Below are 20,269 nucleotides of genomic sequence, written 5' to 3'. Positions count from 1 at the left end.
GGGGGATACATTCAACCCATAGAATGTACAAAAGATACTCTTATCACTCTGGGGATTCCAAGAGTTTTAGAAACTGTATGCCAAGAAATGGAGACAAAGACTAAATATATATTTCACAAAATTACAGGTTCCTTTCCCAATTTACCACTTACTCACTGCATGACCTTAGAGAAGTCATTTAATTGCTCTGGGCATTGGCTTTCCACATGTAAAATAAAATGTTGCACTAGATGATTGTTAAGTTCCTTTTAGTTCTCAAATTCTATGCCTTTTTATTAACTTCCTAAAATGTATGTTGTTTTTCTTTTACAGAAGAGACAAAAAATTAAATGGAATTTTTGAGAACTGAATATAACAAACTCCCGAGCCTCAAAAATAGTAGGAATTCAAGAGTAATCACAAAATTAATTTCTTATTTCAATATATTAATGCTGTAAGAACTATGAATGGCATAAAACTTGGAGAACAAAGCAAAAGAAGTTTCACATTAACTGTCCTCTCTAAGGAAGTAAAAACAGTTTCATTACCCTATTTGAAAAAGATTAAGAATAACTTTTATTTGCAAAGTTTCCCAGATCTGTACATGTGTGCTGGCATTGCACAAGTGATATGATAATATTAATTCCTGGCATTTATTGAGTACTTATTCCATATCAAACAGTGTTTTACACATACGAATTCATATGTAATCTAATCTTTACAACAATTGCCAGAGGGAAGCATTACTATTATAGGCAACTTATACGTGAAAAAAAATCAAGGCACAGAGATATTAAGTACCCCTCACACAGCTATTAGGTGGCACAGGAGGACTTTTCTCTAGGTATTCCAAAGGCCAAAGACTATGTCTGTAACTATTATACTAAGTTATACCATTCTCCTTCAGCCTGGACCTGTGGTATCTTTTCTACCCATGATTAACTAAAGCTCAAGAAAAACAAGCCTGAATTTTCAACTGGCCTGAAATTTCATCATAAGAAAGGGGATAGTAATGCAGCGAATACATCTTAACACATATGAAAAAACCAAAAGGTTAATACACAAATCCATGAGAAAAATGGACAAAAATATGTAAATACAGACAACAGAATAAACACAAGATATCAATAAATATGGCAATGTCTTCTACCTCAATCAGGAAATCTACTTTAAGATGAGATAACACTTTTTATTCAACAGATTGTGAGGGGGAAAAGGTGTTACATGCGATGCTGATGACACTCATACATTGTTGGTGGAGATACAAACAGGCACAAATTTTGGATTTAAAAATCACAATAGCAAAGACTTGGAACCAACCCAAATGCCTATCAATGATAGACTGGATGAAGAAAATGTGGCACATATACACCATAGGAAAATAACACAGATTAGACTGTTCTGTGTTATTTTCCTTCGTATAGTTTTATGTTTTGCATATGTTTACTCTGACCATTTTTAGAAAAGAAAGCTGCTTCAACTCGATATGTGATAAAACACATAATTTGAGGTGATGCGTTTCCTAAATTAGTTTGTTTGGCATCATAAAAATCTTCTATTTAACTTGTTTTAGCTATGCAGCCAGAAAAAAGGATGAGTTTGTGTCCTTTGCAGGGTCATGGATGAAGCTAGAAACCATGGTTCTCAGCAAACTAACACAAGTTCAGAAAACGAAACATCGCATGTTCTCACTCGTTAGTAGGAGTTGAACAATGAGAACACATGGACACAGGGAGGGGAATATCACACACTGGGGCCTGTTAGGAGGTGGGGGGCTAGGGGAGGGTTAGCATTAGGAGAAATACCTAATGTGGATGATGGGTTCATGGGTGCAGCAAACCACCATGGCACGTGTATACTTATGTAACAAACCTGCATGTTCTGCACATGTACTACAGAACTTAAAAGTATAATTTTTTTTAAAAAAGGAAGAACTCCAAGAAAAAAAACACTAAAATTATTTACCCAACATTTAAAACATGCATACTAATTCCAAGAATCCATTCTACAGAAATACTTACATATGTAACTGCACAAAGAAATGCCTACACGGATTTTATATTAAACTGATTTCAAAAATTCAAAAGATCAAGTGTTAATTAATTTTGAAATTAGTAAACTATGAAAAATATGTAAAACAGCTATTAAATAGAACAAGTATTATATATAATAAGCTGCAATGAAAATAGCGCATCAAATATATAGCTAAATGAAGAAAGCAAGTAACCTTTTTATAACGCATTCTCATTTGTGCAGGGAAGTCTCCTAGCTATACATAAATTCATACACCTATATATGTGTATGTGAGTACACATGTATGCACATGTGTGTTTACATATATCTGTATTTAATTTCATGATCTAGAATGATACACATTAAGTAGTCAACGGAAGTTGCTTTAGGAAGAGGAGTGAGCTATGAGAAATAAACACTTCTATGTTTTTTGATAATATTACAGGAAACATGTATTAGTGTTAGCATGTTCAAAAAGCCTTTTCTCAAAAAACTTCTGGCCCCTTAAGTTCTTAGATCAGTACCCATTTCTCATATATTTCAGTAAAAGCCAAAATTAAATTAAGCAATTATTAAAAGCAGTTTAGAATTTTATTGGATTGTGCTAAATTGTATCAAAGTGTTTCCTCAAAAATATCATTTTTTATTACTTACATTATTATTCAATATTAGGCTACAATGTTTAAGGAAGTTAACCTATGTTACCAATTAAAATAATTTGAATGAGAAACCAAATAGCACACAAAATAAACCATGATTTCTCAGACCCTAAGAAAACTGCATGACATAAGCAAAAAGCCAATATTTCATGTCATAATTTGATGCTTTTTATAATATGAATTGATCTTATGAGCTCCTAATACTTTAGTTTTACAGTTATTAGCACTTCCTCATTCCTCTCATTGCCATAATAATGTCAAATAATGTATTATTTAGGATAAATGGCAACATGTACACTCCCGAATCGCAGTGATTTAACAAAATAAAAGTTTACATCTTGCTCATGTAAAGTCCTATGCAGGTAGGAGAGATAGCCTTCCATGTGGTGATGCAGGGACCCAGGCACCTTCCATCACAGGGTCCCATCATTCTAAGGCCTTGTAGACCTTCACTTCCAGCCAGTGACACGAAGGCCAAGCATGGAGGAGGTTCAGCCTGGCCCTATGGAGTCTTTTCTACCCATGATTAACTAAAGCTTGAAAAAAATGAGCTGAATTAACTGGCAGTTAAGTCCAGAGATAATCGTGCATGGAAAGAAGACCCCACATCTATTAAAGAATATGTCTTACTTAAGGTGACACTAGCAGCTGAAACAAACCCTAAAAGTAAGTCCTTACAATTATTTCTCTTTTGTTCCCTGTTTCTAAGGATTTCAAATGAACTTCTGCCCCTTAAACTCATAATTATTCATGAAATATAATTAAGAACATTAGCATTTTCACTCTCCTCTCATTCCATTTTTGTCATGCCATCCTGAAGATACATTTACCCATGTCTTGGCTGTTTCTCCCAATATTATTAGCTGCTCTTTTATAAAATATCTCTTATAATAATTTACTCTGCAAAGTGGCTAAGTTCACCCATCTTATGTTAGCTTTTGTTTGTATTACTCTCAAATGAACTCTGTGGTCATATTCCACAAGTACTTTAAGCATAGAAGTTATAAATGTCCAGTGAAACCAATGCCCAATGCTAGCAGGTCACGTAAATGTTTCTCATTTCAATTAATACTGGCTGTGTCATTTGTGTGTGCTGAGTTCTTTCCTACGCTTTTGTGTCATTTTTACTCTCTTCAAGATAAAAGTTATTTCAGTTTAACAGAATATTGAAAATTTTGATTTATAGCTATTGATATTTATGTTCCTAAAGGGTTTTTCTAAGTTTTTGTTTGTGTGACATTCCCAAATGTTATATTTACTTACTATTTTCTAATTTTTAAATTTTTATATCCTCAAATGTGTGTTTATAACCAATGTTCCTAAGGTGTTCGTTATAAAGAAATGAATTCCCTACAGACATTCTTCACAGAGCTTTCAGTTTGCTACTTGCTCCTGAAAGGCAGTTTCCTGATTTCTGCATACTGGTGTATCACGCAAACATTTGTGAGCATATTCATTTCTATTAAGATCGGACGGTTCTATGTTACTTTCCTTCATATAGTTTTATATTTTGTATATGTTTATTCTGACTATTTTTAGAAGTGAAAGCTGCTTCAACTTGATATGTGATGAAACATGTACTTTGAGGTGATGTGTTCCCTAACTTAGTTTGTTTGGCATCATAAAAATCTCCTATTTAACTTGTTTTAACTCACATTTTTTGTTTTCTACCTTAAAATGACTTTTTATAATTGATGTTCACATGGTGATGAATATAGAAAAAAGTTCTAGAATTGTAGAACTTTTTGTCTACAGTTTCACGGGCTTTTTGTCATTTATATCAGTTGCACTTCACCAGGGTGTGAAAAGAAAAAGAAAGAGGAAAAGATTCTAATGTTTATGGATGGCCAACTAGGCACTAGACTTTTCATGTGATCAGGAGCATTTCTGTGTGTCCCCAAAGCAATTCACTGTGGACATGTACAGTTGGAACACAGCTGAGCATGTTCTCACACCCTGATTACCTGTGCAAGATTTTCCTTGGGTTTATTCCATAACCCCAGCAGATCAAAGTTGACATTGTAATAAACTCATTAGTTCATAAATTGCATAATTGCTTAAAATAAAATTCATAATCCTCCTATGTCCAGTAGAAGAAAGAAATAGAAATAAACATGAGAATACCTTTGACTGGCAAATATCTCCACCCTCCAGGGAGAGGTAGTAGCTTCTAGTGAAGCCACCTTGGAGAGGGTCGTGTCTCTTCCTGAGGTGCGCTCCGAATCCAGCACTCTCCCCTTTCAGAACAAAGATTAGAGAATAATTCTAAGACATGATCTACAGTGGTGGTTTGTGCCCTAAGAGACCCTCCCTTCAGGTAGGTTCTAATAAGCCCCACTGGGACACCTTGGCCCTTCCATGGACTCCCCAGTCTGCTCTGTGCCTCCCTCACCAGCTCCCCAAAGCACGTCTGCACTTCAGAGGGTCACTTGGAATTGGTTAACTTTTCAGGGTCCTTTCTTTCCACTTCTGCTGCAATACAAGTAACCCAGATTACATTAGGAAGAGGCTGAGCTACAGAGGTGCCCGCCAGGAGCTTATTCATTGTCACACTTGTCCTGCTTCCTGACAGGCTCACTTGAACCATCTGGAGACTAGAGAACAAGGGCAGTGCTGGGATTCATGAAATCCAAGCATTCCAGAACTGTAATGAGAGATGTTGTCTCAGAGGTGTGCTCTGTGGCTGTCTGTGTTTCTTAATTTTTCATCCTGCTGGGGTTGAGAACAAAAATAGAAAAAGACAATTGCCTTGTTCCTCCTTCCCCAAGGAGGTGGGCATGCAGGAGGTTTCATGGCCCAGTTCCTCCAGTGATCCCTCAGCTGTTAACCAGGTTGAGCCCATCAGAGAATAACATCATCTTTTCTGAGGGTTCTGATACATTTTCAATCAGAAATAGAAGCAAAGATTCTGCAGCTCTCACAGAAACTCCCAGAAAGCTTCAGGTGCTTCCCACTTCTGAGATCCTTGAGTCCAAATGTGGGAGCTAACCAGGTTGCCTTTGCTTACTTTACCATGAATTCCTCCTAGACATGTTTTAGCTCCTAGTTTTGGTTAACTCACATCTACTACAAATATTGGTAAGGAAATTCACTCCTCTCTAAATATGTGCTGATTATTTTTCTGCTATGGGGATAGTTTGAGGGAAACTTACATGCTAACTTCTGTTATATCACAAATAATGTAAGTATATAATTAAGCTAATTTTGTTTTATACGATGGAGAGGTAACTGTATGAAAGCAACAAAGTTATAAACATTGATGCTAGATTTAAATACATTAAGAATACATCATCCATAAAATTAACAGGTTGACTGACACTGCTATAATCAAGACTACAAAATCAGCTTTAGAGGATCATTGCCAATACAGTGAATGGTTTTAAGGATTATCGTGAACCATGAAGAGGCAATGCTTGTCAGGTTCATACAATCACAGGCTACCCAAGAAATTGTTAAAGATTGATAGTAATTGATCTCAGCTATTGAGTGTTCATTGCATACCAGGAATATGTTCAATGTATTACACATATCATCTCAATTAATCTTCACAACAATCTCATAAAATAGATACTATCACTTTTCTCCTTTAAAAAAAAAACCAGGAAACAAACCTGGCAAGGTTAAGATACATACTCAAGGTCATATAACTAATAAATGTGCATCTGACCACCGAGCCCATGGCTCTTTAATGGCTCTTTATAGTTTCTTTCATTGTTTACTCTGCCTGAGAACCTGATTCACAGCAGAATGTGGAGGGCTCATTAATGTTTTGCTTCTTCATATTTAATCAAATTGATATCTAGTTAGTCAATAAATAATTATTGAACACCTACCATGCACAATATATGGTCAAATGTATTTAACCTTTTTAATCACTTACTAGATCAATAAGTCAAATGAATGAATGAATGCCTTTTGAATGAATTTTTTGTTGTTTTGTTTTTGTTCTTGTTGTTTTACCATCCTTGGATTGAATCTGGAATTTCTGGCTTGCTAAATCTTGCCTAATATAATCTGTATACTCGAAAGACATTTCTATTTCTCCACCCACCCCCATAGTTTCTTTCATTCTACGTGATACAAAGAAAATTTTACTTAAACTCAAATGGATAAAGTTCATCAAAGGATTGGAAAAAGTGAAAGAAGAGACTAAAAACAAAATTAAATATAACTTAGTTGCAAACATAACATTCAGGCATTGTGTATGCTGAAATGATATATATGTACCAGTTAGCCATTTAAAAATTTAGCAAACTATTTGATGACTAACAAATTATCCAACCTCTCCATGATTTCTAAGTAAATATGTAAGACTGAAATCATTTCTTTGCACATGATCAAACCTGTCTACTTCAAAAAGTAAAACTTAAGATCTGATGAGCTGACAAACTCCTAATGAGTCACATCACATTCTTAAAATGAAAGCTATTTTTAAATCCTCAGGTCAAATAAAGTATTAGATGGTTTACTTCCAAGTAATAGGAATATTTGAGGCTGGGTGGAATGGCTCATGTCTATAATCCCAGCACTTTGGGAGGCTGAGACAGGAGGATTGCTTGAGGGCAGTAATTTGAGACCAGCCTAAGCAACATGGTGAGACCCTATCTATGAAAAAAAGTTTTTTAAAAAAGGTAGCCAGACATGGTACAGCACACCTGTAATCCCAGCTACTGGGGAGGCTAGGTGGGAGAATCACCAGTTCCTGGGGAGGCTGAGGTCACAATGAACCATGATTGCGCCACTGCACTCCAGCCTAGGTGACAGAACAAGACCTGTCTCAAATTAAAAAAAAAAAAAAAAAAGGAGGGCTATGAGTGTTATTAGTTGTAACAAATATTCTTTTTTCTTTTTCTTTTTCTTTTTGAGACAGGGTCTCACTCTATTTCCCAGGCTGAAGTGCAATGGCTCTATCATAGCTCACTGTAACCTCAAACTCCCTCCTGCCTCAGCATCCCAAGGAACTAGAACTACAAGCATGTGTCACCATGCCCAGCTACTGGTTTTTTGTTTTTTTTTTCATTTTTGTTTTACTTTTTATTGAGAGACAGTTTTACCATGTTGCCCAGGCTGGTATTAAACTACTGGCTTCAAGCAATCCTCCTGCCTCAGCCTCCCAAAGGGCTGGGATTACAGGCATGAGCCACCGTGTCCAGCCTCAAATATTTCTGATTCTTGGAAGTAAGCCATCTGAAATTTTATTTGACTTGAAGATTTAAAAATAGCTTTCATCTTAACAATGTTGTGTGACTCATTAGGAGTTTGTCAGCTCATCAGATCTTAAGTTTTACTTTTTGAAGTAGACAGGTTTGGTCATGTGTAAAGAAATGGTTTCAGTCTTAACATATTTACTTAGAAACCATGGAGATGTCCGTTAATTTGTTAGTCACTAAATAATTTGCCAAATTTTTAAATGGTTAACTTCTATATATATATAATTTAAAGCAAGCTTGTCCAACCTGCAGCCCATAGGACAGTTTTGAATGTGGCCCAACACAAATTCATAAACTTTCTTAAAACATTATGTGATTTTTTTTTTAAGCTTGTCAGCCACTGTTAGTGGATTTTATGTGTGGCCCAAGACAATTACTGAGGCCAGGAGTTTGACACCAGCCTGGGCAACATAGGAACTATAGGCATGTGCCACCATGCCTCCTTTCAGTGTGGCCCAGGGAAGCCAAAAGATATGAGAGTATACACAATGCCTGAGTGTTATGTTTGCAACGGGAATATATATATATATTTTTTAATCTCTCCTTTCACTTTTGCCAACCCTTTGGTAAATTTAATCCATTTCAGTTTAAGTAAGAGGTTCTTGGGAAATTTAATCCATATCAGTTTAAGTAAGATGTTCTTTGTATCAAGCATTCCAGATTTAGTCCAAGAATGGTTAAAAAAAAACTACTATGCATTCATTTATTCATTTGCGTTTATTAATTTGTTCACACAGTAAATATTTATTGTCAGAATTACAAAAGTAAGAGCACCTTTTCCTTGTTCACAAACAGTGTGTTGACAACTCAGTCCTGTAAAAGAAATCATAGTTTCAACCTATGTGGCAACTGTCCTTAAAGAATCTGAATGTCTTCATTAAGCTCCCCTTTCTTCTTGACTCTCCATTTGCCTTTCAAAGAAATTCATACTTGGGCATAGCAGATTTTTTTTTCTTCGTATAAGCATTTGGGAAGTTACAAAAGGAAGTAATGAAGGACTGAGTAAAGAAATTAAGAATTTTATTAGATGTAGACTGGGTACAGTGGTTCATGCCTACAATCCCAGCACTTTGGGAGGCCGAGGTGGGAGGCACACTTGAAACCAAGAGTTTGAGACCATAATACATTGGGCAACATAATACACTGGGCAACATAATACATTGTCTCTACAAAAAATATTATTCAAAAAAAATTAGCTAGGTATGGTGGCATGCACTATAATCCCAGCTTCTTGGGAGGCCGAGGTGGGAGGATTGCTTGGGTCTGAGATGTCAAAACTACAATGAGCCGTAATCACACTACTGCATTCCAGGGTAAGTAACAGAGGGAGACCTTGTCTCAAAAAAATAAATAAATAAAGATTTTTATAAGATGTACATTCAAATGCGTTTCACAACCAAATATTTTCATATGCTTTGAATGTTTTCCAACTAAATTTAGAAGGTTGACTTAGCAGAGTATTTTTTAATGGAATCCTGGAAAAAATATATAAGCCTTGGTCACGTGTTATGAGGTTGCAATATTCACTATAATTTGTGTCTTGCTGATAATAATCAACAATGTATTCATAATGCTTATTAGTATACCATCATTTGTTACCACTGGAAAAGGATCCAATGGTGACATTCTTCAAGGTTCCAATTAGATGATTTTTTAACTTTCTTTTTATTTTTTAACTTTTAAGTTCAGGCATACATATGCAGGTTTATTACATAGGTAAACGTGTGTCTTGGAGTTTGTTATACAGATTATCTCATCACCCAGACATTAAGTCTAGTACCCATTAGTTATTTTTCCTGATCCTCTCCCTCCTCCCACCCTTCACTCTCTGATAGGCCCCAATGTGCGTTATGCCCTGTATGTGTTCTCATCATTTAACTCATGCTCATATGTGAGAACATTAAGTATTTGGTTTTCTGTTCCTGCATTAGTTTGCTAAGGATAATGGTCTCCAGCTCCATTCATGTCCAGAAAAGAACAAGATCTCATTCTTTTTCGTGGCTGCATAGTATTCCATGTTGTAAATGTACCACATTTTCTTTATCCAGTCTATCATTGATGGGCATTTAAGTTGATTGCACGTCTTTGCTCCAATGACAGCTGGACCAGGTTCTTATCAAAAGCAGCACCTTTCTTTACATGAATCCCGGAGAAGATTTTTCTTCACAGATAAGCAGGTACAGGTTCAATGGCTTAGCCTCAGTTTATTTTTGCCTAGCATAGGCACTAAGACAAACATTTGCACTTGCAAAATACTGGATTTCTACATGGTATATTGAGGAAAATGTTACTTAGGACTTAATAACAAAAAACCCAAATATTATTTGGCACATCACCAATTCACAAAATACCAATTACCTGACTGACAGTTTATTGCCATAATAATATGTAAAATAATGAAGTCACTAAATTAGCTCTTTGCAAAAACATGTTTTAGTTAGTCATGTGTAAAGTATTTAGCAATTCTTATGTCGCAGAAGCATAGTTAATTTTTTATGAATGGTTCTCGTGTATTTTGAAAGACACTTCATTTTAATTTTTCCCCATAGTTTGTTTCATTCTACATAGTGCAAAAAACATCTTACTTAAACTCAAATGGATTAAATTTACCAAAGGCTTTGCAAAAGTGAAAGGAGAGACTAAAAAAGAAATTAAATATAACCCAGTGGCAAACATAACATTCAGACATTGTGAATGCTTAAATGATATGTATGTACAAACTAGCCCTGAAAAATCTAATTTCTACATATTGTACGAGTTGTTATTCAAAACCAGTTTTTGGTAAATCAGTAACTGTGAATTGATCAGTAGATTAACTGCCAAATCGTCAATTTTTAGTTCCTGTTTATGACCCATTGTAAAAAGAAGATTGCAATTAGAACCCATTTGTAACACATCCATTAATTTCTTCTTAGGAACCCAAACAATCACAATGTCATTAAAGCTGCTTTTTATCTTTCTGCTTCTTCTGTTATTATATAAACTGCTCCAGCATGCAAAGGTTGATTTCAGATGTTGAAAGCAAAACAGTTGATATTTCTTCTGAGAAACTGGGATTACATCATCTTTTTTTCTAGGACTACTCTCATTCCCATATTGGGAGTTCTTCTATTACTGATTATTTTTAAACGTCAGGAATTCTTGTAGGAATTTTTATATGTGCAGCTTCAAAACAATCCTTATTAGATGGTCATTTTACTTCAACTTTTGGTACAACATTCTTTCTTCCCATGATGTGTTAATGGCTCTATGTATGTATCCTGTCATTGGTGACAATCCCTTCTGTAACATTGGATATTTACAATCAGTGATTAACTTAATGTGTAGCTAAGTAATTAATGTTAAAAGTTTATCTTTTAAAAATGACTAAATTCATAAAATAATGTCTAGGTGTTTTTTGACAATCTGGTCCTAAGCGATCTATTCCTTTTTCACAGGGAAATGGGGGAAAATCAGACAATGGTCACAGAGTTCCTCCTGCTGGGATTTCCCCTCAGCCCACGGATTCAGATGCTCCTCTTTGGGCTCTTCTCCTTGTTCTACGTCTTCACCCTACTGGGGAACGGGGCCATCCTGGGGCTCATCTCACTGGACTCCAGACTGCACACCCCCATGTACTTCTTCCTCTCACACCTGGCCGTCGTCGACATCGCCTACGCCTGCAACACGGTGCCCCAGATGCTGGTGAACCTCCTGCTTCCAGCCAAGCCCATCTCCTTTGCTGGCTGCATGATGCAGATGTTTCTGTTTTTGAGTTTTGCACATACAGAATGTCTCCTCCTGGTGGTAATGTCCTGTGATCGGTATGTGGCCATCTGCCACCCTCTCCGATATTCCATCATCATGACCTGGACAGTCTGCATCACCCTGATTGTCACTTCTTGGGTGTGTGGCTCCCTCCTGGCTCTGGTCCATGTGAGCCTCATCCTAAGACTGCCCTTTTGTGGGCCTCATGAAATCAACCACTTCTTCTGTGAAATCCTGTCTGTCCTCAGGCTGGCCTGTGCTGACACCTGGCTCAACCAGGTGGCCATCTTTTCTGGTTCCGTGTTCATCTTGGTGGGGCCACTTTGCCTGGTACTGGTCTCCTACTCACACATCCTGGCAGCCATCCTGAGGATCCAGTCTGGGGAGGGCCTCAGAAAGGCCTTCTCCACCTGCTCTTCCCACCTCTGCGTGGTGGGGCTCTTCTTCGGCAGCGCCATTGTCATGTACATGGTCCCCAAGTCCCACCATCCTGAGGAGCAGCAGAAGGTCCTTTTTCTATTTTACAGTTTTTTCAACCCTATGCTGAACCCCCTGATCTACAGCCTTAGGAATGCAGAGGTCAAGGGTGCCCTGAGGAGAGCATTGTGCAAGGAAAGTCATTCCTAACAGGTGTTACATTTGAATCTCCAGCCTCAGTCATCTCCTGGAATCATCGTACCAAATATCATCTATGTTCACTACTCTCTTTATGTCTGAGGCTGAATGAACCAACAGATTCTGCAAAGCATTCCTTTTTCCTGCCTGGGAAGTATTTAGTTTTTAACACATTTGTTATACTTAACATTTTTTAATTTAACTACTTATTGAGTTGAGAATGCTGGGAAAAAAATTATTTTGTACACTCTAGAGTCCAGAAACAGCAGTTATTACCAATATATTCATATCTATAAAAAGTTTTAAAAAAATAGAGCCAGAGGCAGAGACTCCAGAATCCATTGATACCTCCGTCCACTTTGATCCACATTTGGATGTTTCCCCTCAATTGCACTTCCTCTCTTATAAGTAGTAAATGTACCTAAATGCTTATTTCACCTTGGAGAAAAATTGATTTTTACAATATCCTACCAATTATCTGACAATTTCTTTTTTGGAGGTGTGGGGGATGGAGTCTCGCTCTGTCACCCAGGCTGGAGTACATTGGCAAGATCTCGGCTCACTGCAACCTCCACCTCCTGGGTTCAAGTGATTCTCCTCCCTCAGTCTCCCAAGTAGCTGACAATACAGGTGCCCACAACTACGCCCAGCTAATTTTTTGTATTTTTAGTAGAGACAGGGTTTCGCAAGTCTGACAATTTCTGTTGTCAGAGAGAGTGAATCCATAAACATTCATCTGGCAATCTGAAACAATCACACAACAAAATCCACTTTCCAATCTGCCCTGAGATTGCTATGGTCATTTGTTTCTACTCTTCTTGCCTCCTCCACGGGACTGTCTGTGATTTTCTCTGAATAAGCACATACTCTTCACTTAGAGGAAGTTAGCAAGTACCACCACACAACTTTTCATTGCTGGGGATGAATGGAAAGCCCCACGCAGAGACAATTCAATAGAAAAAAGGGTTTTAATAATAATGGTAATAGTTAGCATTATTATAAATTACTCTGTGCCATCCACTGCACTTGATAGGGACTTTATAGAGATAACCTTGGTTTATCATTATAGCTAATTCATTTCCCATGATCACCCCGTTTATAGATGTAAACTTTAAGCAGATGGAAAATGTTAGACTCACATCCAAACAAGCTGGCTCCCAAGCTTTCTCTACTTAACCAGGAGAGTGTAGGACACTCTTAGCAACATTTCAAATTAAGAATAAATCTAACCAATCCTAATGTAGGAGATGTTTGGTGAATGTGGGTTCCTTCTCATTCTAGAATGTGCCATGATGAGGCCGGGGTGTCAGAGATTCTTTATGGAAGGCTTCTTATCCTGTTTGATGAGTCCTATGGGCATGGCTGCAAAGAAGGTTAAGAGATTCAAAGGAAAACAGAACACAAAGAGGGTGGGAATAGAGGCTGTTCTCGTTGAGATCAGAGAGTAAGTTTAGAACTATACTTGGTTCTGCGTGGTGAGATCCAGAAATAAAGACATCTCTAGTTCATATACAACACTCACATGCACATACATGCACACACACACACTCACATGCACACCCTGAGTACTTGGTGAAGCACTATTCCAAGAACCTTACAAGTAAAAGCTCTTTAAGTCCTCATAAAAACCCTATGAAGTAGAGACTATTATTACTATTTTTGGGTGAGAAAACAGAGCTATAGAAAGATTATATAATTTAAACAATGCTCCCAGCTAATAAGTACCTAGTCCAGAATCAAAGTTAGGCAATATGACTGCAGAACCCATAATCATAACCATTATATAAAAACCAAAGAGATTGTGAAATTTCCAAAGGAGAAGAAAGAGGAGGAGAGATGAAAAGCAATTTTCAATCTCTAGCCAGAGATAGGCATTGAGTTCCAGACAGAAAAGTACTTAAAACTGTAAAAAACAAAAACAAAAACAAAAAACCCAGCATTTTTTATACTGGTGTGTGAAATGAGATGAGGTAGGTAGCAAGAAGGGACTGTGACTTTAAGGGTCAGAGATGGAGGAGGAGCCTCTTTCTTGATGGGCAGGATGGTGAAACCGAAAACAATGGATTAAAGAGGTTGACACTGCAGAGTTTTAAGTTGATGGTTCATCAATTGAAGAACATTAGAAAGTGTTTCTGTAAGTTATCTAGCCGGCTGTGGCAACATGTGCCTGTATCCCAAGCTCATGAGGAGGCTGAGGTAGGAGGATCACTTGAGGATTTTGAGGCTGCAGTGAGCTGTGATTGTGCCACTGCATTCCAGCCTGGGTGACAGAGTAAGACCTTGTCTCCAAAAAAGTAATAATGATAAAATAATTAATTAATTTAATTTTTAAAAATTACCTAACCGGATATATAATTTGTAATTCCATTACTGCCGAATACAGTTTTTTAATGGTTGTTTAGTTTCATGACAGATGCTGCATATTGCATTGCAACCAACACCAGGAGTGGATACAGTCAAATGGCAGGACGAAGGTGAAGAGCTCTAATTCCAGGGGTAGGTCTCAAGGGAAGAAAGCTCCCTGGTACCAGAGGAGCAGCAGGAAATCATGGTGTGCAGAAATGCTGCTCAGGAAGTTGCATGTGTGGACCTTAAATTCTGTGTGTGCAGTGCTCTCTTAGCACTGGCCCAGGCATCCAGGAAGCCCAAGACGCTGCCTAGCCCTTAAATACATGAGGCGTGTATCTGAGACCCTGGGTCTAGTTCCAGGTCTACCATTTGCTAGCTGTGTTCTTTCCAGAGAAGTCCCTTAAACTGCCCAAGCTTCAGTCCTTCATCTGTAAATTACGCATATGAAAGCTGTTTAGGACACCCCAGAGTGCCACTGAAAACCACAAGCAAGATGCAAATGGACACATTATTTTTGAAGACTTAAAAGTGCTATGTGAACATAAGATAAACTGTTATTATTACCATGACGTCAGAAGTTATTTTAATCCTGTTGGGGAAACTTTCTGATCGGAAACCAAAATTGCTCTTTAGACAGGAATAGCATTGGTGCTGGTAGGTCACCTAAACCTTTGCCCTCATGGCTTCCCCATGTCCCTTCTAGAGGCACAGGAGGCCACTCAGACTTGGAGGGCACAGCCTGACAGGAGCAGGAGCTGTGGCCCAGACTCAGGGAACCTCTGTGAGTCAGTTGGCAAAGGCTTCTGGGGAGCCTCTCTCTCTTTGAACCTGGTCCTAGCCCATTCACTTGGAAAAAACAGGAGACTTCTCCCAAGGGCAAGGAATTCAGATTTGGGTTTTGGTTTCCAAATTTTTGTAATCCTCAACCTGGGGTTTACAGTACATGTCTCAATTATGTTTCATTCATCTCTCCACAAAGGTAAGGACAAGCATTGGTTCATCTCTTTACACCTATACATTCCTAGCACAGAGTGACTACTCACAAAAAAAATATGGAATACACAAGGACACTTTAACTATCTGTTGACCTCATTTTCAAATTTTCGGTGTTGAGCCATCTTCTGATTTCTAACCTTCTTTAAATCCCTCTAATTTTAGGTTATAGTACAGTAGAAATTTATTGTAGCTGATAATTATTGAGCACTTACTATGTGGTCAGCATTGCATAAAATGCTTTAATATAATTCTTCCATCAAATCTGTGGAGTTAGGTACTAATGCTATCCAAACATTAAATGGAGAAAATAAAGTTTAGTGAAATTAATTAATTTATCCAAGGTCACTAAATTATTCAGTGGTAGAAACATGATTCAAGACCAGGCAGTCTGGCTATAAATAAACTCTGAGCCACTCCCTTGTAGAAGACCTCCTGATGTTCATCTCTTGAATGGTTGGCAACAGCTCTGTTCATAGTGTTCACTATGTTCAAATTTCTACTCACATCATATAGGCCCAGGGATGTGTTACCCTTTATTCTTTTTTTTTTTTTTTTTAAGACAGAGTCTTGCTCTGTCACCCAGTCTGGAGTGAAGTGGCCCAATCTCGGCTCACTGCAACTTCTGTCTCCCAGGTTCAAGCGATTCACCTGCCCCAGCCTCCTGAGTAGCTGGGACTACAGGCATGCACAACCATGTCTGGCTAATTTGTGTATCTTTAGTAGAGAGAGGTTTTCACCATGTTGCCCAGGCTGGTCTCGAACTCCTGACCTCAGGGATCCACCCATGTGGGCCTCCCAAAGTGCTGGGATTACAGGTGTGAGCCACTGCGCCCAGCTTATTCTTTTAAGGTTGGATATCTCATGCATTTGATTAGTCCAGTTCATCCTTTTAGTATATTCTTATCCAGTAGATATTAATAATCAAGAACGTGCTATTGCTCTAGGATCACAGAGAGGAAAAGAAACAATTTTGGGTAGAAATTTAGCAATTACTATTAAAAATGCTGGAATGTTTATTTATGTTTTATCATAGGGGTCCATAGTCATTGTCTTCTCACAGGAGTGTGACAAATGAGAGAACCTGTGATTCCAGAAGGCCAGGATGGTACTGGTGCTACACAGGACGTTATGTTAGGGTGTTGCTCTTGAAAACTCTGATGAGAGGGTGGAGACAATTGTAGGCAGTAACTACTGGAAATGATAGGGATGGGAATTTGTGTGTTGTAGTCAGTTTCTTTCCCACCTGAAATTGGCAGCTGCAGCATCTTTGGCATGTGGACCAGGGATTGCCAACCGCCGACCTGTAGGACTGGTGTTTACTGTTGGCTGTGCATGTAGAGTATCATTGTTAAATATAGGTTATTGAGAATAGACAAAAAGGAAAGACATTTGGAATGCTGTCTCACTGGACGTCACAGCTCTGATGTTTTTGCAACCAGCAGAGAAGTATCTTACATCCCTTGCTTTTTTCATAAATTTTAAATAGCATTGGCTCATTTTTATCTGTGTTTTTCAAACCTGTGTTTCTCTGTTTTTAATTTTTGAAATCATGTTGTGCCAAAAGAAGAGGTGAACCACTGAACATAGTATCCTTTAGTCAACAGAACATTGGCTCAGCATGACAATATCTGGGCTCTCATGCCAGTTCACCCACTTACTCACTGTGTGACCTTAGAAAAGTTCTTTAACTCCTCTGGGCTTCCATTTCCACACCTATAAAATAACGAATTGAACTGGACAAACTTTAAGGTCCCCTCTTATTTTCTAATTCCCTGTTATTAGTTTATTCACATTTCATATTGATTTGGATTTTCATTTTTGTTAAAGGAGTATAAAATAAATTCCATACAGAGAAAATGAAATGGACTTCTGCGGCTAACAATCTCTCAGACCTTAAATATAGTAGAAACCCAAAAATATGTACTAGCCAGGAACAATGGTTCATGACTATAATCCCAGCACTTTGGGATGCGGAGGCGGAAGGATCACTTGAGGCCAGGAGTTTGAGACCAGCCTGGCCAATATGGTGAACCCTGTCTCTACTAAAATTACAAAAACCAGCCAGGCATGGTAGCACATGCCTGTAATTCCAGCTACTCAGGAGGCTGAGGCACAAGAATTGCTTGATCCTGAAAGGCAGAGGTTGCAGTGAGCCGAGATCATGCCACTGCAGTCCAGCCCGGGCGACAGAGGGAGACTGTCTCAAATAGAGAAAAAAAAAATGGTATGTACTGAATTGATTAATTAGTTGACTATTTTAGTGTTCTGGGAAATAGAAATTTCATAAGACTGGCTAAAAGTTAACATGAAATGCCCACTCTAAGGAAAGGATATTACTAGGAATAACTTTTACTGGAAAAGGTTCTAGGATCTAGACTTAAAACTTAAATGTCTAGTTTTGTACCCATATTACCCACATTTAGATAAACTTTTTTTTTTTTCTGAGACAGAGTCTCACTCTGTTACCCAGGCTGGAATGCAGTGGTATGATCTCAGCTTACTGAAACCTCCGCCTCCTGGGTTCAAGGGATTCTCCTGCCTCAGCCTCCTGAGTAGCTGGGATTACAGGCGTGTGCCACCACACCCGGCTAATTTTTGTATTTTTAGTAGAGATGGGGATTCACTATGTTGGCCAGGCTGGTCTCAAACTCCTGACCTTGTGATTCGCCTGCCTCAGCCTCCCAAAGTGCTGGGATTACAGGCATGAGCCATGGCGCCTGCCAGTAAGAGCTAGTATTTGTTGAGAGCTTATTAAATGTCAGGCATTGTGCTAAGGTACATGCATCATTATCCTGTCTAAACTTCATAACACTTCTACGAGTTAGTACTTTTATTATTTTTTTTTATAAAAAGAAAAAAAGAGATAGAGGTACAGAGATAGTAAGAAAGCTTTCTATGGTCACACAGCAAGTATCTGACATAACCTGGACTCTAATCCAGGTCAGCCTGACTCCAAAGACCATGCCCATAACCACTGATCATATGGCCTCCCTCTATCCTGGACTTACGGAATCTTTTTCTGTGAACAGCTAAGTCAGGATCAAGAAAATCAGCCTTGAGATCTCTTGCACAACTTGGTGATGACAGTTAATAACAATATATTGTATTTGTGAAAAATGTTAAGAAAGTAGACTTGAAGTGTTCTGACCACGTAAATGACAAGTATGTTAGATAATTCATATGGTAATTTGCCCAATTTAGCCATGCCACAATGTACATACATTTCAAAACATCATTTTATACATGGTACATTTATACAATTTTGTCAATTAAAAAAATAAAACTTTTATTTTATTTTATTTGAGATGGAGTTTTGCTCTTGTTGCCGAGGCTGGAGTGCAATGGCACGATCTCGGCTCACTGCAACCTCTGCCTCTCGCATTCAAGCGATTCTCCTGCCTCAGTCTCCTGAGTAGCTGGAATTACAGGTGCCTGCCACCACGCCCAGCTAATTGTTCACATTTTTAATAGAGATGGGGTTTCACTATGTTGGCCAGGCTGGTGTCAAATGCCCGACCTCAGGTGATCCACCTGCCTTGACCTCTGGGATTATAGGCATGAGCCACTGCACGTGGCAAAAAACAAACAAACAAACAAACAAAAATACACATTTTAAAAGGCCACTATACACACAAAATAAAAGCAGCTTTAAGAAAATGATAAAAATATAGCTAATGTGGTCCCTCATATATATAACAAACAAAATAATAATATGCAAATCAGTTTTGTATTGGAAAAAGTACATAGATACAAGTAGAGACAAATAAACTACTAACAGTAGATGATAATAAATATAATGAAAGATGTATATCTTCTCTAGTAAGTAATATATTTTAAAGCATAAGATACCACTGTTTGCCCATTAAATGCACAAAAATGAAAAGTTGGATACTTTCTAGCATCATTAAACATGTAGGCAAGTGGATATTTCCCCACAGTCTTAATAGATTTGGGGGAAATTTAGTCATATCTCTTCAAAAACTAAAGTGTTTGTTTTGGTTTTTGTTTTGTTTTGATTTTTCAGAGACAGGGTTTCACTCTGTTGCCCAGACTGGAGTACAGTGATGCAATCATAGCTCACTGCAGCCTCAGAATCCTGAGCTCAAGATATCCTCTGACCTCAGCCTCCTGAGTAGCTAGGACTACAGGTGCAAGCCACCATGGCTAGCTAATTTTGTTGTTGTTGTTTGGTAGAGATGGGGTCTCACTATATTTCTCAGGCTGGTATTGAATTCCTGGGCTCAAGCTGTCTCTCTCCTCAGTTTCCCAAAGTGCTGGGACTACAGGCATGAGCCACTGTGTCCTGTTTCAAAAAATAAAATTTGCACACCTTTTGATGCAGCAATTCCAATTCTAAGAACATATCCTACAGAAATATTTCCATATGCATAAATATATACATGTAAATATATTTTAAGCAGAAGCAATATTTGTAATATTGATAAATAACCTAATATCAATGAGGTTATTAAATAAAACACTGCAAATATATACCATGAAGTATTATGCAACTCAATATAAATACGTTTTATTAATATATTAACATCTAATAGTTTGATATTAATATACAATTTACATATAAACTAATATTAACCATAAGCAAAATTTTCATAAAATGTGAAGTGAGAAAACAAAGTTATATTGATACTGTGCTTTCTCATTCACTTGAAAACCTACCTAGATATGTGTATGTGTGAGAAT

At 37.7% G+C, this 20,269-nt stretch overlaps 2 protein-coding genes across 4 annotated transcripts in view; one reads left to right on the top strand and one right to left on the bottom strand.

The window, feature by feature from the left end:
- The window catches only part of LOC105713772 (olfactory receptor 2A14), a 92,331-nt gene that overhangs the window by 45,762 nt on the left and 26,300 nt on the right, over positions 1-20,269 (bottom strand). For all 3 annotated transcript variants that reach the window (XM_064372547.1, XM_064372558.1, XM_021665284.2), the window contains exon 2: positions 4,776-4,888. The gene's annotated coding sequence lies outside the window, so the exon portion shown is untranslated. The remainder of the gene's footprint in view (positions 1-4,775; positions 4,889-20,269) is intronic.
- Positions 11,303-12,271, top strand: LOC105713768 (olfactory receptor 2A1/2A42). The gene has a single exon (XM_012447571.2). It carries the CDS (start codon positions 11,303-11,305, stop codon positions 12,233-12,235), a length of 933 nt encoding a protein of 310 aa, XP_012302994.2. The 3' UTR covers positions 12,236-12,271.

The sequence above is a fragment of the Aotus nancymaae genome, unplaced genomic scaffold, assembly GCF_030222135.1.
Source record: "Aotus nancymaae isolate 86718 unplaced genomic scaffold, 86718_ANA_hifiasm-v0.15.2.pri h1tg000002l, whole genome shotgun sequence".
NCBI classification, from domain to species: Eukaryota; Metazoa; Chordata; class Mammalia; order Primates; family Aotidae; genus Aotus; species Aotus nancymaae.
The sequence above is the reverse complement of the archived record's forward strand: the minus strand, read 5'-3'. Positions and strand labels throughout refer to the sequence as shown.

Coding starts and splice junctions, on each gene's coding strand:
- LOC105713768 (XM_012447571.2), top strand. CDS start 11,303: ATGGGGGAAAATCAGACAATGGTCACAGAGTTCCTCCTGCTGGGATTT.